Source organism: Ochotona curzoniae, unplaced genomic scaffold (assembly GCF_017591425.1).
Source record: "Ochotona curzoniae isolate NIBS_2020 unplaced genomic scaffold, NIBS_Ocur_1.0 scaffold_2453, whole genome shotgun sequence".
Lineage (NCBI taxonomy): Eukaryota > Metazoa > Chordata > Mammalia > Lagomorpha > Ochotonidae > Ochotona > Ochotona curzoniae.
The window spans coordinates 11,882,902-11,898,061 of NW_024467094.1; the positions used below are offsets into that span (position 1 = coordinate 11,882,902).

The 15,160-nt window shown below is 56.0% G+C and overlaps 1 protein-coding gene across 2 annotated transcripts in view; it reads right to left on the reverse strand.

Moving 5' to 3' along the window:
* Positions 1-15,160, reverse strand: part of RPH3AL (rabphilin 3A like (without C2 domains)) — a 129,469-nt gene that overhangs the window by 37,235 nt on the left and 77,074 nt on the right. For both annotated transcript variants that reach the window (XM_041001387.1, XM_041001388.1), the window contains exon 5: positions 5,248-5,334. In XM_041001387.1, coding sequence (XP_040857321.1) covers positions 5,248-5,334 — 87 coding nt within the window. The remainder of the gene's footprint in view (positions 1-5,247; positions 5,335-15,160) is intronic.

Below are 15,160 nucleotides of genomic sequence, written 5' to 3' on the forward strand. Positions count from 1 at the left end.
TCCTGCTCTCATGTTGACCATCAGCTTTCAGTCACAGACACCGCCCGCAGCCTCCAAGAACCCTCCAAGAACCCTCTTCGGCTTGTGGCACTGGAGGCTGGAGGCAGGGACTCCAGGCTCCTGGGGACTCCAGCTGCCAATCAACCTCTGCACTGATTACAATGTAACTGTGAGCAAGATGCTCCATTTTTTTCTACATGGAGAAGGATGAAAGGCTAAATGATAATAAACATAATAAACGCAAAGTCTGCTTTGCAACTGCTGTGTTCCCAAGACCCCTCTCAGCTCCAGCCAATGCTCCTGCCACCAGATTGAAAGCACAAGTGTGAGGTGGAGAACTCATGGGCTTGGAGGCATGGGGTGGCATGGCGTGGAGGACACTGCTCAGGAGGCCCACAGCTCGGAAAAGAGTCTGGGTTTAAGCCCTGACCTCACTTCTCAGCCTGCTGAGAGCAGCAGATGAGAACCCATGGGCTTGGGCCCCAGCCATCCACACAGGAGGCCCAGACTGAGCTCCTGGTTTGGCTTGGCTGTTGTTAGCATTTGGGGAGCGTGCCAGGGAGTGGGAGATCTCAACTGAAAGCGAATAAACTAATTAAAAACAAGAAATCACAGGTGGGCATCCTAGTGGGATGGGCAGCTAGCAGACAGCTAGGCTCCCTCCACCAAGGACCAGGCAAGCGCTGGGGCTGAGCCCTTCTGCTCAGTGGGGTGGCAGATTCCTGCTGCTACACAGCTCTGCAGTATGACTTCCCAGCATGGGAAAGGGGACAAGAATAACTGGCACGCCCATCCAGGGAAAAGCCACGCCGGCTGGGCGGGCTCCCAGTGGTGAAGCAGGTGGTTGTGCTAGGACCAATGGCTACCGCATGCATCCACAAGGGCAAATTTCATCATGCCAGTGCTGAATGGATGAAGCAATGTGTGTGTGCACATGCGTGCGTGTACACACACACGGTCCCATGTTACGTATGTGTGTGCATGGCCTGCAGTCCCTGTTTCTTGCCTTGGTTTTTGTATTATACTTGACGGCACACAAATGTTGCTGAAGATAGCTTTGTATTTAAACTACACACACACCCCCCAAGACAAAACTCAGGAAACAACTCAAGTCAGAACCCCATCCCTGAAACAAAATGGATATCAGTGAAAAGCTTCATGGAGGGAAGAAGTGAAAGGAACTGGAAATGACCTGGCAGGTGGTGGCGGACATGGGACACAGAGAACAGAGACCAGGGCTCTGGATTCACAGGATATTTGGAAAGAAAGTGCTAAGCAGGGCATCAGGACAAAGATTTTCCGGCTCACAGATCCAGGCAAAAACCAGTGACCACAGCCCAGGCATGACCTGATCTGACAAAATGTTTTTATATGCAAATGCCACAAAAATCACAAGCAAAAGCAAATTCCCAACACAACTGGGTTTCTGAGGGGAATAGATGCACACAGCCACACAGCTGGCTTTGGACCTCTCCCCTCCCTTCCTCCACCCTGGTCTGCCTTTTACACATGAGGTGGCTTCCCCTTCACAACTCAGTCCACCTATCATTTTACTGCATCCTGGGAATGCCCCCAGCCACATGCCTCATCCTACATGGGATGCTGGTGTTGCAGGTCCTGGCATAACCCCTCTGCCACAATGCCAGCCCCCAGTCTTGTTTCTATTTCTCCTTATGTTCTGATTTGTCAGGAGCCATGTACTATCACCACACTGAAGCCATTTTGAATATAGACCTATGGGCCAGTGGAAAACCCCCGGCTGGCTAGATGCTTGGGAAAGAGATTATGATACTAATCACACGCTTAGCTTCAATTGTTTGTAGCAACTGTTTCAGATGTGATTGATGCTGCATCTGCCGACATCTTGTTACTGATTACTTATGCTATTGTTGATATGTTGGCTACTATTGTTGATATGGTGGCTGCTCAAGAACAATCGGTCTTGAGACCAGGGCCTGCGTCCCCGTTTCTCCTTCCCTCCCTGAGCCTTAGTTACTGAAGAATATAAAAACCCTCCGTTGAAATCAATAAACTGACAGCTTGATCAGACATCCTGTCTTGCTGTCCATTCTTCGTGTCTCTTGTCCAGTCATTCTCTCCTAGGTTGGTTGTGACCCCCGCTGACTGTCCTGCTGGACGGGACACTGATTCACTTGTCCGATCCCACTGTCCTGTCATCCCGAGTGCCAGTCCTTCTGGCTGCTACTTCTGCCCATGCCTTCCGGTGGCTCTTTTCTGCATGTGATTAGTCAATGCTGGGGACACACTCTGCAGTGGGGACAGATGATGACTGACTGCATTGTCAGTCAAGTTGTCTTCTTAAAAAAAAAAAAGCATATTTAAGGGGTTGATGTTGTGGCATAGCGGCCAAAAGCCACTGCCAGCGATGCCTGCAATCCAGGCTCCACAGGACAGAGAGGCAGAGGAGCAAGATCAAAGGTACGCATGCTGACCCGCTGAGCATGGCTGTCTGCACAAGGATTTTTCTAGTGTGTGTTTTGTTCTGCTTTTCACACCCTATAAATGCCCTCAATGACTTGTATTAACTGGGGGATCAGAAAGCATCAAATGTCTCCCATCTTTTCCTAAGAAGCAAAATGTCTGAGGGCAACAACAGACAAGCACAAAGCTGTCTGGGCTGGGTTAAACAACATAATAAGACCCGTTCCTACTCGCTTTCTTCCTGCGGTCTGTAATGGACTCTCAGTGCAGCAGCCGGCTGTCCTTGGAAAGGTGGGGTGGGCTGGGGTCTGATCTTTTCTATTTTCCCTACTAAAGATCCCCCAAGGCTTCTCACTTCACTGAGTAAAAAAACCAGAGTCCTCACTCTCTCTCACCTTCCTCCCCAGCCTCACTGGTCTGGCTTTCCTCTGAACCCATTAGGCTCACACCTGCCACAGCCCTTTGCATATGCTGTCTCTCCCAGTCCAGGTGGCCGTCTCTCCAGAGAGTCGCAGAGCAAGCCTGTGCCTTACCTCTCGGCTCCTCCCTGGCCCATCTCTAAAACTGTGACTCCCCAGCAGCACCCCCTTTTGCGGGATTCAGCATGTTAGCCATGTTCTGCCTCCCCTCACAAGAAGCACTGTGCTGCCTGACACACAGAAGATGCTCAGTAAACATGGGACGAGTGCCTTGCTGAGTCAGCGCAGAAGACCAGGCACCCCTGCAGGGCAGAGGGCCTGGGACTTGCACCTGCCACTCATGTCTGTGCAAAACACGCAACTCCACCTGCAGCCCAGACATGTGGGTATAGCATCTGACCCAGGCCGGGAACAGTGCCTGGGACAGCATGGCTGGGAGGATGGAAGTGGGGTGCCCAGGTTTACCCCTTCCTCCAGGTTGTGGCTTCTGCAAGGGACAGACTCCAACCACCCATCATGGCTGCAGAACCAGCTTGGAGGGAATACACAGCACTTGGCATTTTAAACGTCCTTTCCACGTAGCTTCATTGAGAAAAAAAAATAAAAGATGTAAGGAAACCAACCATTCAACACTCCCACCCCAAAAGCAGCAAACAAGAACATATGACCCAGAGGCATGGCATCCACAGGCACGTAGCCTCATGTACCACGCACACGTGCTCTGCCCCTTCCATGCCCACCAGATGACCGTCTGCCACCATGCGTCTGGCACGGTGGTACGGAGGCCACATCCCTGATCTCGCTGAGTTCCCACAACCTCTAAAAATTCAAGGACAAGCTGATAGCGTAACGACAGTTCATATTCTCTGCTGTAGCAGAGATAAGAAAATTCGTGCTAAGCTGTTTCAGACTTTTCTAGGCACCAGAGTGACCTGCAGATTAGGGCCAGCGGGATGCGGGGGCAGCGAGGGGGGCCCTGCCTGCATGCACGGCCCAGGATGATGAAGAAGCGTGAGGGCATCTGTGCTGAGGTCGCACGGGGCTGCAGCCTCAGCAGCCCTCCACTAAGTGATTTGGTTGCCAAGTGTGTCCTCCCCCATCCACTTGCTTTGCCCTCATCTCTGCCTCCCACAGCTCGGCTGTGACCATCATTTTTCCCTGCTCGGATGTTGTCTACAAGATCCTGTTTGGAAGGGACTGCTTGGCTCAGAGAGAGCGCAGCTGTCAGGGGGCCTCCTGAAAACAGGAAGGACCTCAACGCAGAGGGGCTGTTCCCGGCTGGACAGCAAGGGGAGTCCCACATACTCAGAGGGCACCTCCCTTGGTCGGACACCCGGTGCCTTTCGCAATGCCACTGCACTCTCTTGGCCATCCTGTGAGCTCCCAACAAACCTGGGAGCCCTGGCTCTGTCCTGGGGGACCCAGCAGAGGCAGCTGCAAAACAGCCTAGCCAGCCAGGAGAGCAGCGTGGGAGGTGGTGGACAGGGAGCAAAAGACAGAGAGATCCACTCCCACTCACCACTCAAAAACACCTGAGGAACAGGCTAAGAAGGAAGACTGTTATTGGCATGGAGCATCTCAAAGAGACGGCATGAAGCACGAGATAGCATGAGAAATCCATGCAGGAGACACTGCACGGGGAGGAACCCCGGAGCAGCTGGCAGCCATGGAGGTTCCACTACACACGCAGGGAGAGCTCCAGGAGACGGGAGACACGCAGTACCAAGAGTACCGCCCACGGCCATCATAGCCGAGGGCCTTCCAGAATTCAAGACCCATCAAGGGCCCTCAGGTTACAGGTGCACCTGGTAAACACTAGTCTGTATCAGAATAGTGGGGGCTGGTCCTGCACCCCAACCCTCTGTCCTGGCCTAGTCCTGTCCTGCCACATAGGACTAGCCCTTCTGGTTCTTCCAGCCATACTACAAGCCCAAGCTGAGTCTCAACTTTGTCCCCTACAAGGGGGTCAGAATTACAGGAAAACAGCTCCAGCACGGACAGCAGACCACGGCTCCACTCCCAGTTGTTCCACCCACTGCTCCATGTCCACAGATGTTTGGCCTCTGTGCCTCCAGCTTCCTGCCAGGGAAGGGTGTGAGGACTGCACCCCCTGTCTCAAATAGGGTGCATTAGCGGGGAACCTGGCACAGCACCAGCCGCTAGTGGATGCTCTCCTGGAGCAGCTGCCACCGATGCCACGTGAATTCAGGCCAGCATGAAGGACTTCCTACTAACACCGCAGACCCCTTCTCCACACCCGCCCCCAGCTACACAGCCAGGGCCACCACCCCCTCTGCCTGTGTGTGGTCCCTTCACAGCCCTCCTGGTCCCCCCACGCCATTCCCATCCGAACGCTCTGCCCCAGCTGCCACCTGGGCAGCCCTACCTCTCTCTGCTCACTGCAGATCTTGCACAACCACAGGGGCCGCTTCTGGCCAGGAGAGGCCTCGATCCCACATTTGGTGCAGACTTTCTATGAGAGAGAGGACAGGGCGGTGTGAGTACAACAGGGTTTCCTGAGAGGGGGGTGGGTGTTGCTTCAGGGTAGAAGCAGAGGCCACACACAAGGAACAGGGGACTCAAGATACCCTTGGCCCACTCTGGGTCATGAGGGGTTTGAGGCAGGAGACGATGAGGATGGAGAACCCCTCCTGCTACCATGGATAACCAGAACACACCTCCTTCCCTGCCCCACAAGGCCTATGAGGACCGTGCGGGAGAAATGCACTGATTGCTATTCAAAGCCACCACGTCACTATTTTCAACAGCAAAGAACAACCCAAACACTTGACCCAAAGGTATGTTCCAGACAGACAGACACACACACACACACAGAATGTGGAACAGTCTGGGCATGGCTACTTGTGCTGCCACCTGGAGATGTGGGTGGACAGTCATGTCCACTAACGCTCATTCACAACTGTGCAGAAAGCTGACACGTTGGGCTGGTGGTGTGGGCTACAGGTAAAGCGACTGCCTGTAGTGCCAGAATCCTGTATGAGCGCTTGTCCAAGTCCCAGCTGTTCTACTCCCAATTCAGCTTCATGCTAACATGCCTGGGAAACCAACCAATGGAGGACTACCCAAGTGCTTGGGCCTGTGTACCCATGTGGGAGACTTGCATGTGGCTCCTGGTCTGGGTCTTGTCCAGCCTTGGCCATGGTGGCCATTGGGGAGTGAACCAGTGGGTGAGAGATCTCTCTCTCCCTGTGTCTCTGACCACTCTGCAACTCTGCCTTTCAAGTGGATACATTTTGTTTTAGTGAAGCTCAGGTTGAAGGCCCTGGAGCAACAGCCCAGGCACCTGTTTCATAGTGTGGGGCCTGGGACATGGGTGAGTGTGTCCAAGTTCATACCACAGGTGAGACCTGGATGCAGGGCTGACATCAGAACTGTGATGGCGCTCCCCTGGCAGATTCTGCTGTTTTCTCCCTCCATGGGGTTGTTGACGCTGTCTGCCTTCCCCTTCCGGGATGGCAGCCGGTTGGGCCCCAGGAGACAGACATGAGGCTGGGGCTGCCTTGGTGCAGTCTGATTCAGCCACAGGGCTCTGAGCTGGGCCTGGGAGCCACCTGTGCCCTGCAGGGTGGGGCTCTCTCCTGCCCACACTGTGGGAAGGCTGGCATGGTGGTTTGGCCTTCTCTGCTGGCTGCCAATGGAGCAAGCAGTACACCCCTCCTGGAGACAGAAATGTCACCCGTCTGGCTTCTTGAAGCATGGCGTCAGCAGTCTGATTGGGGGCCGCAAGCTCTCACACACAGGGGAAGCTGTGAAGCCTCCATGGGGCCAGGGAACTGGCTGCCGCCCAACACTCAGGTGCGGGAAATGTCACTGCTCATTTATGTCTGCACAGAAAGTGGCACCTGCTCCAAGCTTCCGCCCCTTCCAACTGGCAGCAAAATCCTTCCTAGAGCCCAGGTGTGCCCTGAGGCACTCTGCTCTGCTCTGCTCTGCTGATGGTCCCAGGCTTGGGGTCTTTGCCAGTCCAGTACATCCAGGGAAGGTCCCCTGGGAGCTGTACATGCCCTCTGAGATTTCACAGTGCCCTGGAAGATGGGGGCACCTCTGTGCCAGCCTTGGATCTGAGATCATGGCTGGGCCACCCTGGGGAACAGCAGTTGCTGTCCCGGATGCAATTTGGAGCCCCCCTTTCCCTTTGCTGTCTCTAAGACAGGATGCCCATCAGCCCCCAGGCTGTAATGCCCTGCCTGCTGGTTCCCCGTGGCTTGGCCTTGGCCGTGGTGGCCATCTTGCCTCTATGTGCAGCTGAGGACACAGGGCAGCCTTGGCTCTGTCATGGTCACTCAGGCTGCTCTAAAGACAGGGCGGGGAAGCCCTCAGCTTGGGGGAGCCTGAAGGCCTGTCCAGCGCGCCCACACAGCCAGGCCCTGGCAAGGCTCCTTTTGTTCCACTGGGTTCTCACTGGAGCAGAGTCTCCCCCTCCTCACTCGGGGTTCTGGCCTAGTGATCTCAGCTGAACCCACTGGAAGTGAGGGTGGGAAGGAGACACACCCATACTCTGTCCACAGCAGTCCCTGGCCAGGGCCAGGCACCTCTCTCCACTCCTGTATTCTCTACTTTCACTCCAGCCCCTGCTTAATGGCCTGGGAATAGCAGTGGAGAACGGCCAAAGCACTTGGGTCCCTGCTACCCATGACAGAGACCTGAAGAAGCTCCTGGTTTTGGCCCAGCCCACTCCTGGCTATTGACCATCTAGGGAGTGACCAGTGGATAGATCTGTCTCTGTGTCTCTCCTTTCTCTGTAATTTTGACTTTCAATGTTTTGAGTAGCAGAGAGAGACAGAGCTTCCACCTGCTAGTTCACTCCCCAAACAATGGCAGTGGCTGAGGCTGGGCTAGGCCAAGCCAGGCCCAGAACAGATGAGCCTCCCACATGGGCGGCAGAGACCCAGGTACCTTAGCCATCACCTGCTGCCTCCCAGGGTGTGCATCAGCAGGAAGCTGGAATCAGGAGCAGAGCTGGGAGTAACACACGTATTCTGATGTGGGGATGTGGGCATTCCATATCAGATCTTTTTTTTAAGACAAAAAATTTTTTTAAAGATTTATTTTTATTGGAAAGGCAGATATACAGATACAAAAGAGACAGAGAGAATGATCTTCTGTCCATTGGTTTACTCCCCAAGCGGCCACAACAGTAGCAGGAGCTGAACTGATCTGAAGTCAGGAGCCAGGCACTTCTTCTGGGTCTCCCATGTGGTTGCAGGGTCCCATGACTTTGACCTGTCCTCAACTGTTTTCCCAGCCCACAAGCAGGGCGCTGGGTGGGAAGTGGGGTGCCAAGATTAGAACTGGCACCCATATGAGATCCTGGCACATGCAAGGCAAGGATTTAGCTACTAAGCTACTGTGCTGGATCCAAGCCTCACATTTCTTTCAAGTGTACACTTTCATTTAGTGAAAGGCAAAGAGGCAGAGAGATGGAAAGATTGCCCAACCACAAGGTCACTCCCCTGTACCTACAAAAGGAAGGAGCCCAGAATTCAGTCTAGGTCATCCACATGGGTGGCAAGGATGCAAGTCCTTGAGCCATCACCTGCTGCCTCCCAGTGTGCACATGAGCAGGAAGCCGAACTGGAAGCAGAGGAAATCAAACCAGGCGCTCAGGCATCCCAGGCGGCATCTTAGCCACTGTGCCAAACACCTGCTCTGACCTGGCATGCCCTGCAGCCCGGAACTGTGCCTGCGTCCTGAACAAGCCCAGCCCAGCCTCTGGGGCTCACTCCGGGCGGAAGTGAGCAATCCCAGGCCTTCAGCCATGTGGCTTCCCTCCTCACTACGCCCCCTCAGCTCACCAATGCCCCAGTGCCAGCTGCCCCAGGGCCACAGACAACAAGCAAAGGCTGCTCAGATACAGTACTTCCTTTCTCAAATCCTTGTTGGTGCACAGGGGCAAGAGGCAAGCACACGGGACAACTGGTAGACTTGCTGAGCACAGCGTACAGCCAAGGATACCAGCCCCCATCAGACACATGACCCTCCTCTTGTTCTTTCCTTCCCTTGCCTTCCTCCTCCAAATATTCTGTGTCCCAGAACTCCAGGGGTCTCTTCCACTAGGCAGCCCCTCTCTGTCAGCTCTCCCTGAGCCACGCTGCCTCCACAACCCATGCCCGGCCTGTACCACCTCACCGACCAGCCTCCAGCTAGTTCCCCGCATAGCAGACAGACTCATCTTTCTAAGATATAAACTGAATCACACCACCTCTCCCTTCTTGCCAGCTGAGGGCCTTTTGGGGCTCCTGCTGCGTGTGGACGGAGACCTCCTCCTCCTCTCCCAGGTGTGCCAGGTCTGCAGGCTGGGCCCTCCCTCCCATCAGCCTCAGCTCACTCCTGCCTCCCTGCCACACCAGCTTGTTCTTGCTCTCTGCTTCCTGCTCTGCCACAGCACCTTCACCCGCTCCCTGCTTCGGGGCTACACTGTCTCCTCATTGGCCCTGGCAGCCTGCAGACCTGTCAAAGCACTACTTCTTTGAGGAAACTCCCCTGACTTCTCGCCCCTCACTGGAGCCTGCATAGCACTGGGCTCTTGCCTGTTTCCCTGCTTGCTGTTCAGGTTTGTGGCTTCACCTGTGCTTGCATGTGGCTGTGGAGCTCCAGTCCCTTCACCCTGGGGGCCGGCAGCTCCCTGGGGACAGAGGCCATTTCTCTTTCTGCTCACCTTGCTGTTCCCAGGGCCTGGTGCAAAAGTGACTATTTGCAGAACACACAAACCAACAACTGGGAACCACATCTGTATCACAGCCAAGGAGGCAAGGCACAGTCTTCCCGAAATGTGCCCGGGTCCAGGGCAGCAAGACACGCAGGGACATGGACCACCTGCTGGGCAGCAGAGGCAAAGAAGAACTCATGTCCATGCTGGGTGATGGAGGAAGTCAGACGAGGGCCAGCCTGCACAGGGGCAGGGCCAGGGGGTGTGTCCAGGGAGGTGCTTCATTCTCAGGGCACCGGATACAAGACCAGGCTGGTTGAGCCACCGAGGAAAAGGCACTCTGGGGAGGGCACAGGGACACTTAGCCCTCACTTCAGACTTCCTGCCTGTTCCCTGTCGTGGTGCACCCTACAGACTGTTCCCACACCCATACCCAGCTCAGCATCCTCCTGATGCAGTCACTCCAGTAAAGCCTCATCTCCACAGAGCCTTGCCTTGTAGTACAACCACAGGGGTGTGAGGGCACAGGCACCTTACACCCACAGCAGTCTGCACGGCCTGTGAGGCACCCCTGACCCACTGCATGCAGAGTGCCACCAGCTGCACAACGTGAGAAAGGACAGTAGGGCCGACGCCATCCCAGCAGCAGACATACAGCGCTTCAGGGAAGAGGCACCTGGGACCTCCCTGCAGCCAGACACACATACACTGCCTTGCCCCGAGAGCCTTCCGGGTCATCACTTCTCACAGAGGGTGAGGGCCCCGAGCACAGGCAGCCCAGGACACCGGCACACACACACAGATGCTCTGCCCCAGAGGCGGCCAGGGAAATGCACACCGCATGCAGAAACGAGCGTTTAAGACCGCCAGTGACAAAACCACGGGTGCCACGTGGGAGATGCGGACGGGGCTCCAGGTTTCGGTCTGGCCCATTCCTGCCTGTTGAGGACATTTGGAGAGCAAACAGGTGGAGGTATGGTTTCTGTCTCTGCTTGCTGCTCTGCTTTGCAAATAGAGATTTAAACAAACACTTGGAAAACAAAGCTTATGCGCTTCAAGTCCACAAACACATTCTCCTCATGGTAATGGAAAGGCCCCATTCCAGCAACCTCCATAATGCACAGGACATGGGCCTTTGCCCTCAGAGGGTGTCCATGACGTGGAGGAGCTGAGCACCTGGCCATCTAACTCAGTTATTCTGCTGATGGGAGCCCCAGCCAACTGAGGTGGGCAGGGGAATCAGCCTCCATGTGGAATGCTCTGTGCATGATGTTTCCAGAGGGGTGTGGGCACCCCAATAAAGTGGGACAGGTGAGGGCCACCGCAGATGAATGGTCTCAGCATAGGCACAAGTTCACAGCACACACACAGCGTTTTGTGCTAAGAATCAACTCTGTATGTATGAGCGACATGAAAGGAGAGCGCTCGCAATCCACCAGTTCATGGCCTCCAAATGCCCACAGCTGGAGCTGGGCCAGATCCAAATCAGGAGCCCAGAACCCCAGCCACATCTCTCACACGGGTGGCAGGGAGGCCTGCACCGCCCGAGGGGGTGAGGGTGTGCTTAGGTGCAGGAGGCTGCATCAGAAGTGAAGGAGCCGGGACATCATAACACCCACCCACTGGAAACCCCATCTGCAGAAGGAAAAAGGCTGCTGTGCTTTTAGTGACAAAAATGGCAGTGATGGAAACAGAAGAAGTGACAGAAACAATGACGAATCTGTGTGTTACAGGAGAGGGAGCGGTGGGAGTCACGGCGAGTTAAGGCTGGGCACGCCACCGGACACTGTGCCATCTACGCTGCCACCCACGCCGCAGTCCACCCGTGCAGGGACAGCGGCCAATGCGCAAACCAAGTGGCGCCAAGTCAGAGTCTATTTTAAACCCCTCGGCAGAATTCCTATTTAAAGGAAGTCTGTGCTTGGTGCGCGTCTGCAAACTGCTGCTTCCCAGTGGGTTTGGGATCAGATCTGGATCCTGCTGCTCATGGGGGACTGAGGAAGATGAGGGTACAAACAGGCCAGAGGCGGGATGTGCCTGCCTGCTGGTGTTACAGGATCCCCGGCCTCAAGGACCCGCCACTGGGTGATGTCCTTGGGACAGTATCAGCCCAGCTTAGAAAAGCCATCACCAGCCCGAGTGGGGTAGGGTGGCTGGAGCAGCCTAATTGCCACAGATGGAGCACATGCAACCTGGCCCTGCTGCCCAACGATGGCTCGATTAGTGGCACGCATATCCTACACATGGACACAATCGGCTGGGTGCTGCTACTGCCTGTGGCTCCTCACCAGCCACTGTCTGCAGAACCTCAGAGATGACTCTCATGGCCGCTGCACAATGGCCCTGTCACTGCCTCTGTCTGATCAATGAGGGACCTGAGGCCTACGGTTGGGTAACTTGGCCGTGGGGGTTCATCCTGAGCCTCAACAGTGGGCACCTACTGTCCTGGTCAGTCCCGGCTGTGCAGGCAGGACACTTCCCCAGACTCTGAGCCTCTTGCGTGACCCAACGTGGCCCTCCCTGTCCCCTCCAGAACCACAAAGGAGATCGGTCCAACCTCATAGGGTGCGGAAGGCACAACCAGGTGCCCCTTCTTGGTCATGACTCCTGGGCTGGGCAGTCAGCAAAGCCAAACTCTGCTGCAGCCACCAGCAAGCAGAAACCCCAGGGGCATTGCTCGGGTAGAGACCAAAGGTGGGAGGCAATGGAGAAAGACTTCAAAGGATGCCTCCCTCTGTACTCTTGCCCACTGCCTGGCCCAGGGCCCTGGGGTGAGCTACCTGAGCCAGCTGAGAGCAGCCAGAGCAAGTGTGGCTGTTTCCTGTGGCTGTCAGGGATCCCTCCCAAATCTCTCCTCTGTCCCGCTGTGCTCCTGAGCAGTTCTCATTGCGTCCCTGGTGGAAGGGAGGGCTAGGGAAGGCAGCCGCGGCCACTGCTTATTACTTGCTTTCACAGAATGCACGGCGGAGATTGCAGCCCACTGTTTGTGTTTGTCTGCCTGGAGAATCAGCTCAGACATGGAGCTGCCAAGCCAGCTGGGGAGGCCACTGCCTCTGGGCACTTCTTCTTGGGCCCACAGAGCCCCGGCAGCCCTGTCAGGCACAAGGAACAGGGGTAGCCTGGTGAGACGAGTTTGGGGGTCCACACACCTGGTCAGCCTGGACACACGAAGCCCAAATCTGATGGAGACCAAAGGGAACTTGCAGGGTCATGTCCAATGGGGCAACCTGTGCTCGGGGACAGGGAGGGACCAGGGATCTGTCCCCAAAGGGCTGGAGGAGATGACCAGGGACAGCTGCTTATAGAGACTGGTGGGGAGTGCTCTCATGCGTGTGCTCCCATGAATATCCTCACGAGGCCCCAAGTCTGTAACCCCCCTCTGGGAGCCCTCTCCTTCTGGCTGGGGCTGGGGGGTCAGGGCCTCTGGGGAGGGGCACATGTGGTGAGAGGGGCACACTGCCTCAGATCCGCTTGCTGTGAACACACAGCAACAGCCTGGAATTTGAAATGTCAGAAAGATAGGTAAGGTAGGTGGCGGCCACCAGGTGTATTGAATGCTCAAGGCTGCTGCTTGCAAGTCCTGAAGGAGCCCCTAGCTCCATGGCGGTGCCCTTCCCATATCAATCAACGTGCCTGCTCTCCTGCTACTCCTGGGGGACTTGTCCTGGCTCTCCAGCCATCACTCACCCCAAAGTCCCAGGACTCATGTGTACCACAAGCCACCTGCTGGGAATGCCACGGACAGCCCCACCATGGGGTGGCAAGGCCTACCTTGTCAGTGCCAATCTCTCTCGGGGCTCCTAACCCAGCCTGCTGCACCCTTCTGAGCTCCAACAAATCCTTCTGGGACTAGGATCCTGGGGCCAACACCAGCTTCTTCTGGCTCTTATGCTGCTCTTGCCCTCACCAGCCTGGCCTGTAGAACTTTCTAAGCCTTTGCCTCAGATGAGCCCTGGGCCTCCTGCCTCCTAACTACAGGCCCACGGGGCTGCATCCAGACCACTGGGAGCCTCACCCAGGGCTCAGCCAGCACCCAGCACCGCTGTCGTCCCACTGGGGGACAGTTCTCCAAGTCCGACCTCCCTCGCTTTATCAGCTGGGAGGGAGGCAGGCAAGGGGAGGGCCTGGGTGGTAGAGGAAGGCGGCTCTCACTGCGCTCACTTCCTGCTGTGTGGTTCCTTAGTCGCAACTCCCAACAACACTAACCGCAACCATTTAATGTGAACTCATTCCTTGCAGGCACATCACACTGCGCTCAGCACATGTGATCAGAGCATTTGATCATTATCACATTCATCTCATGACAGCCCTGCCTGGGCTAGGACCCGAACCTACGGGTCATGTGGGGCTACTTGTGGCCCGACTCACAGAAGAAGCAAGGGGGCGAGAGTCACAGTGTACATTCTGTGTTGAGACAGACATGTATCATCAGGAGATGGGACCCGAGGCACAGAGAGTTTAGGTGACCGGCTGGTGAGTGGAGGACTGCTCTGGGATCCTTGCCTGAGGCTGCATCTCACCTAGGCTCTTCCTATACCTGTGGGGAAGGATGCTTGTGGGGCACAGCTCCTTGGGAGCTGCCCAGGGAGCAGGTAAACTGAGCTATCCTGGGAGGAGTGTTGTGTCCTGCAGCCACATGCAACTTTTTCCCAGGTGAGTACGACTGGGAAAAGAGCAGGAAGGCAGCAAAGTGAGAGCTGCGAAGGCAGCTCCAGCCTTCCCCAGCCTGGCCCCAGGGGCATAACCAGCCTCTGCTTGCTGCGAAGCCCCCACAGAGCATCACCCAGAGAAGCACCTGCTGCTGGGCAGGCACCTGCCCATGTGTGGCTAAAGGGAGCCTAGTACTCACGGCCGCTGCTGAGAGACAGGCCAGGTTTGTTCTAGAAAGAAGCTGAATTCTTTTCACGAAATGGGGTCTGGTGGAGGCGAGATTATCCCCTACCCACCTACCATGGTTCATTCCCCCAGTGTCTCCAACAGCAGCTAGGGTTAAGCCAGGTTGAAGCCAGGAACCAGGAACTCATTTCAGGCCTTTACGGGGGGCCATCACTACAGCCTCCCCAGGTATGCATTAGTAGGAAGCTGGCATTGGGACCAGAGCTGGGAATCAAACACAGGTCCCCAGGCATCAGATGCTGGCCTCCTGGCCCCTCAGCCAAATGCCTGGCTCCCCCATCTGCCCCCAGGGGGTCAGTGCTCTGCAGAGATGGACTTGTGTGCTGCCCCCTGTTGGTGGAGCAGGCACAGCCGCAGGGCCAGGCTGCTGCTTGCCCATATTGCACTGTAGCCCCAGAGTGTGAAGGTGTCCACAGCAGGTGCTCCACCAACATGGAAGTGAGGCAGTGACAGGCAGTGGGCGGAGACCATGGCAGGCCCTGAGGAAGTGGCACTCTCATCTACAGGTGGGGTAGAGGGTTGCAGGGAGCCTGGGCGCTGTGCAGAGCAAGTGACAGGCAGAGGCCTGGCATGGCTCTGCAAGTGTGGCAGAGAGGGAGGTGAGCAGATAGCTGGAGTGGTGTGTCCTTGAGGAAGGGGCTTGGGCTGTATCTGGGGGGGCACAAAGACTGTAGAAAGGGGTGGGACTGCCTGAGGGTAGGTGTGTGGGGACCAGGGCCTGGCTGTCAGTCAT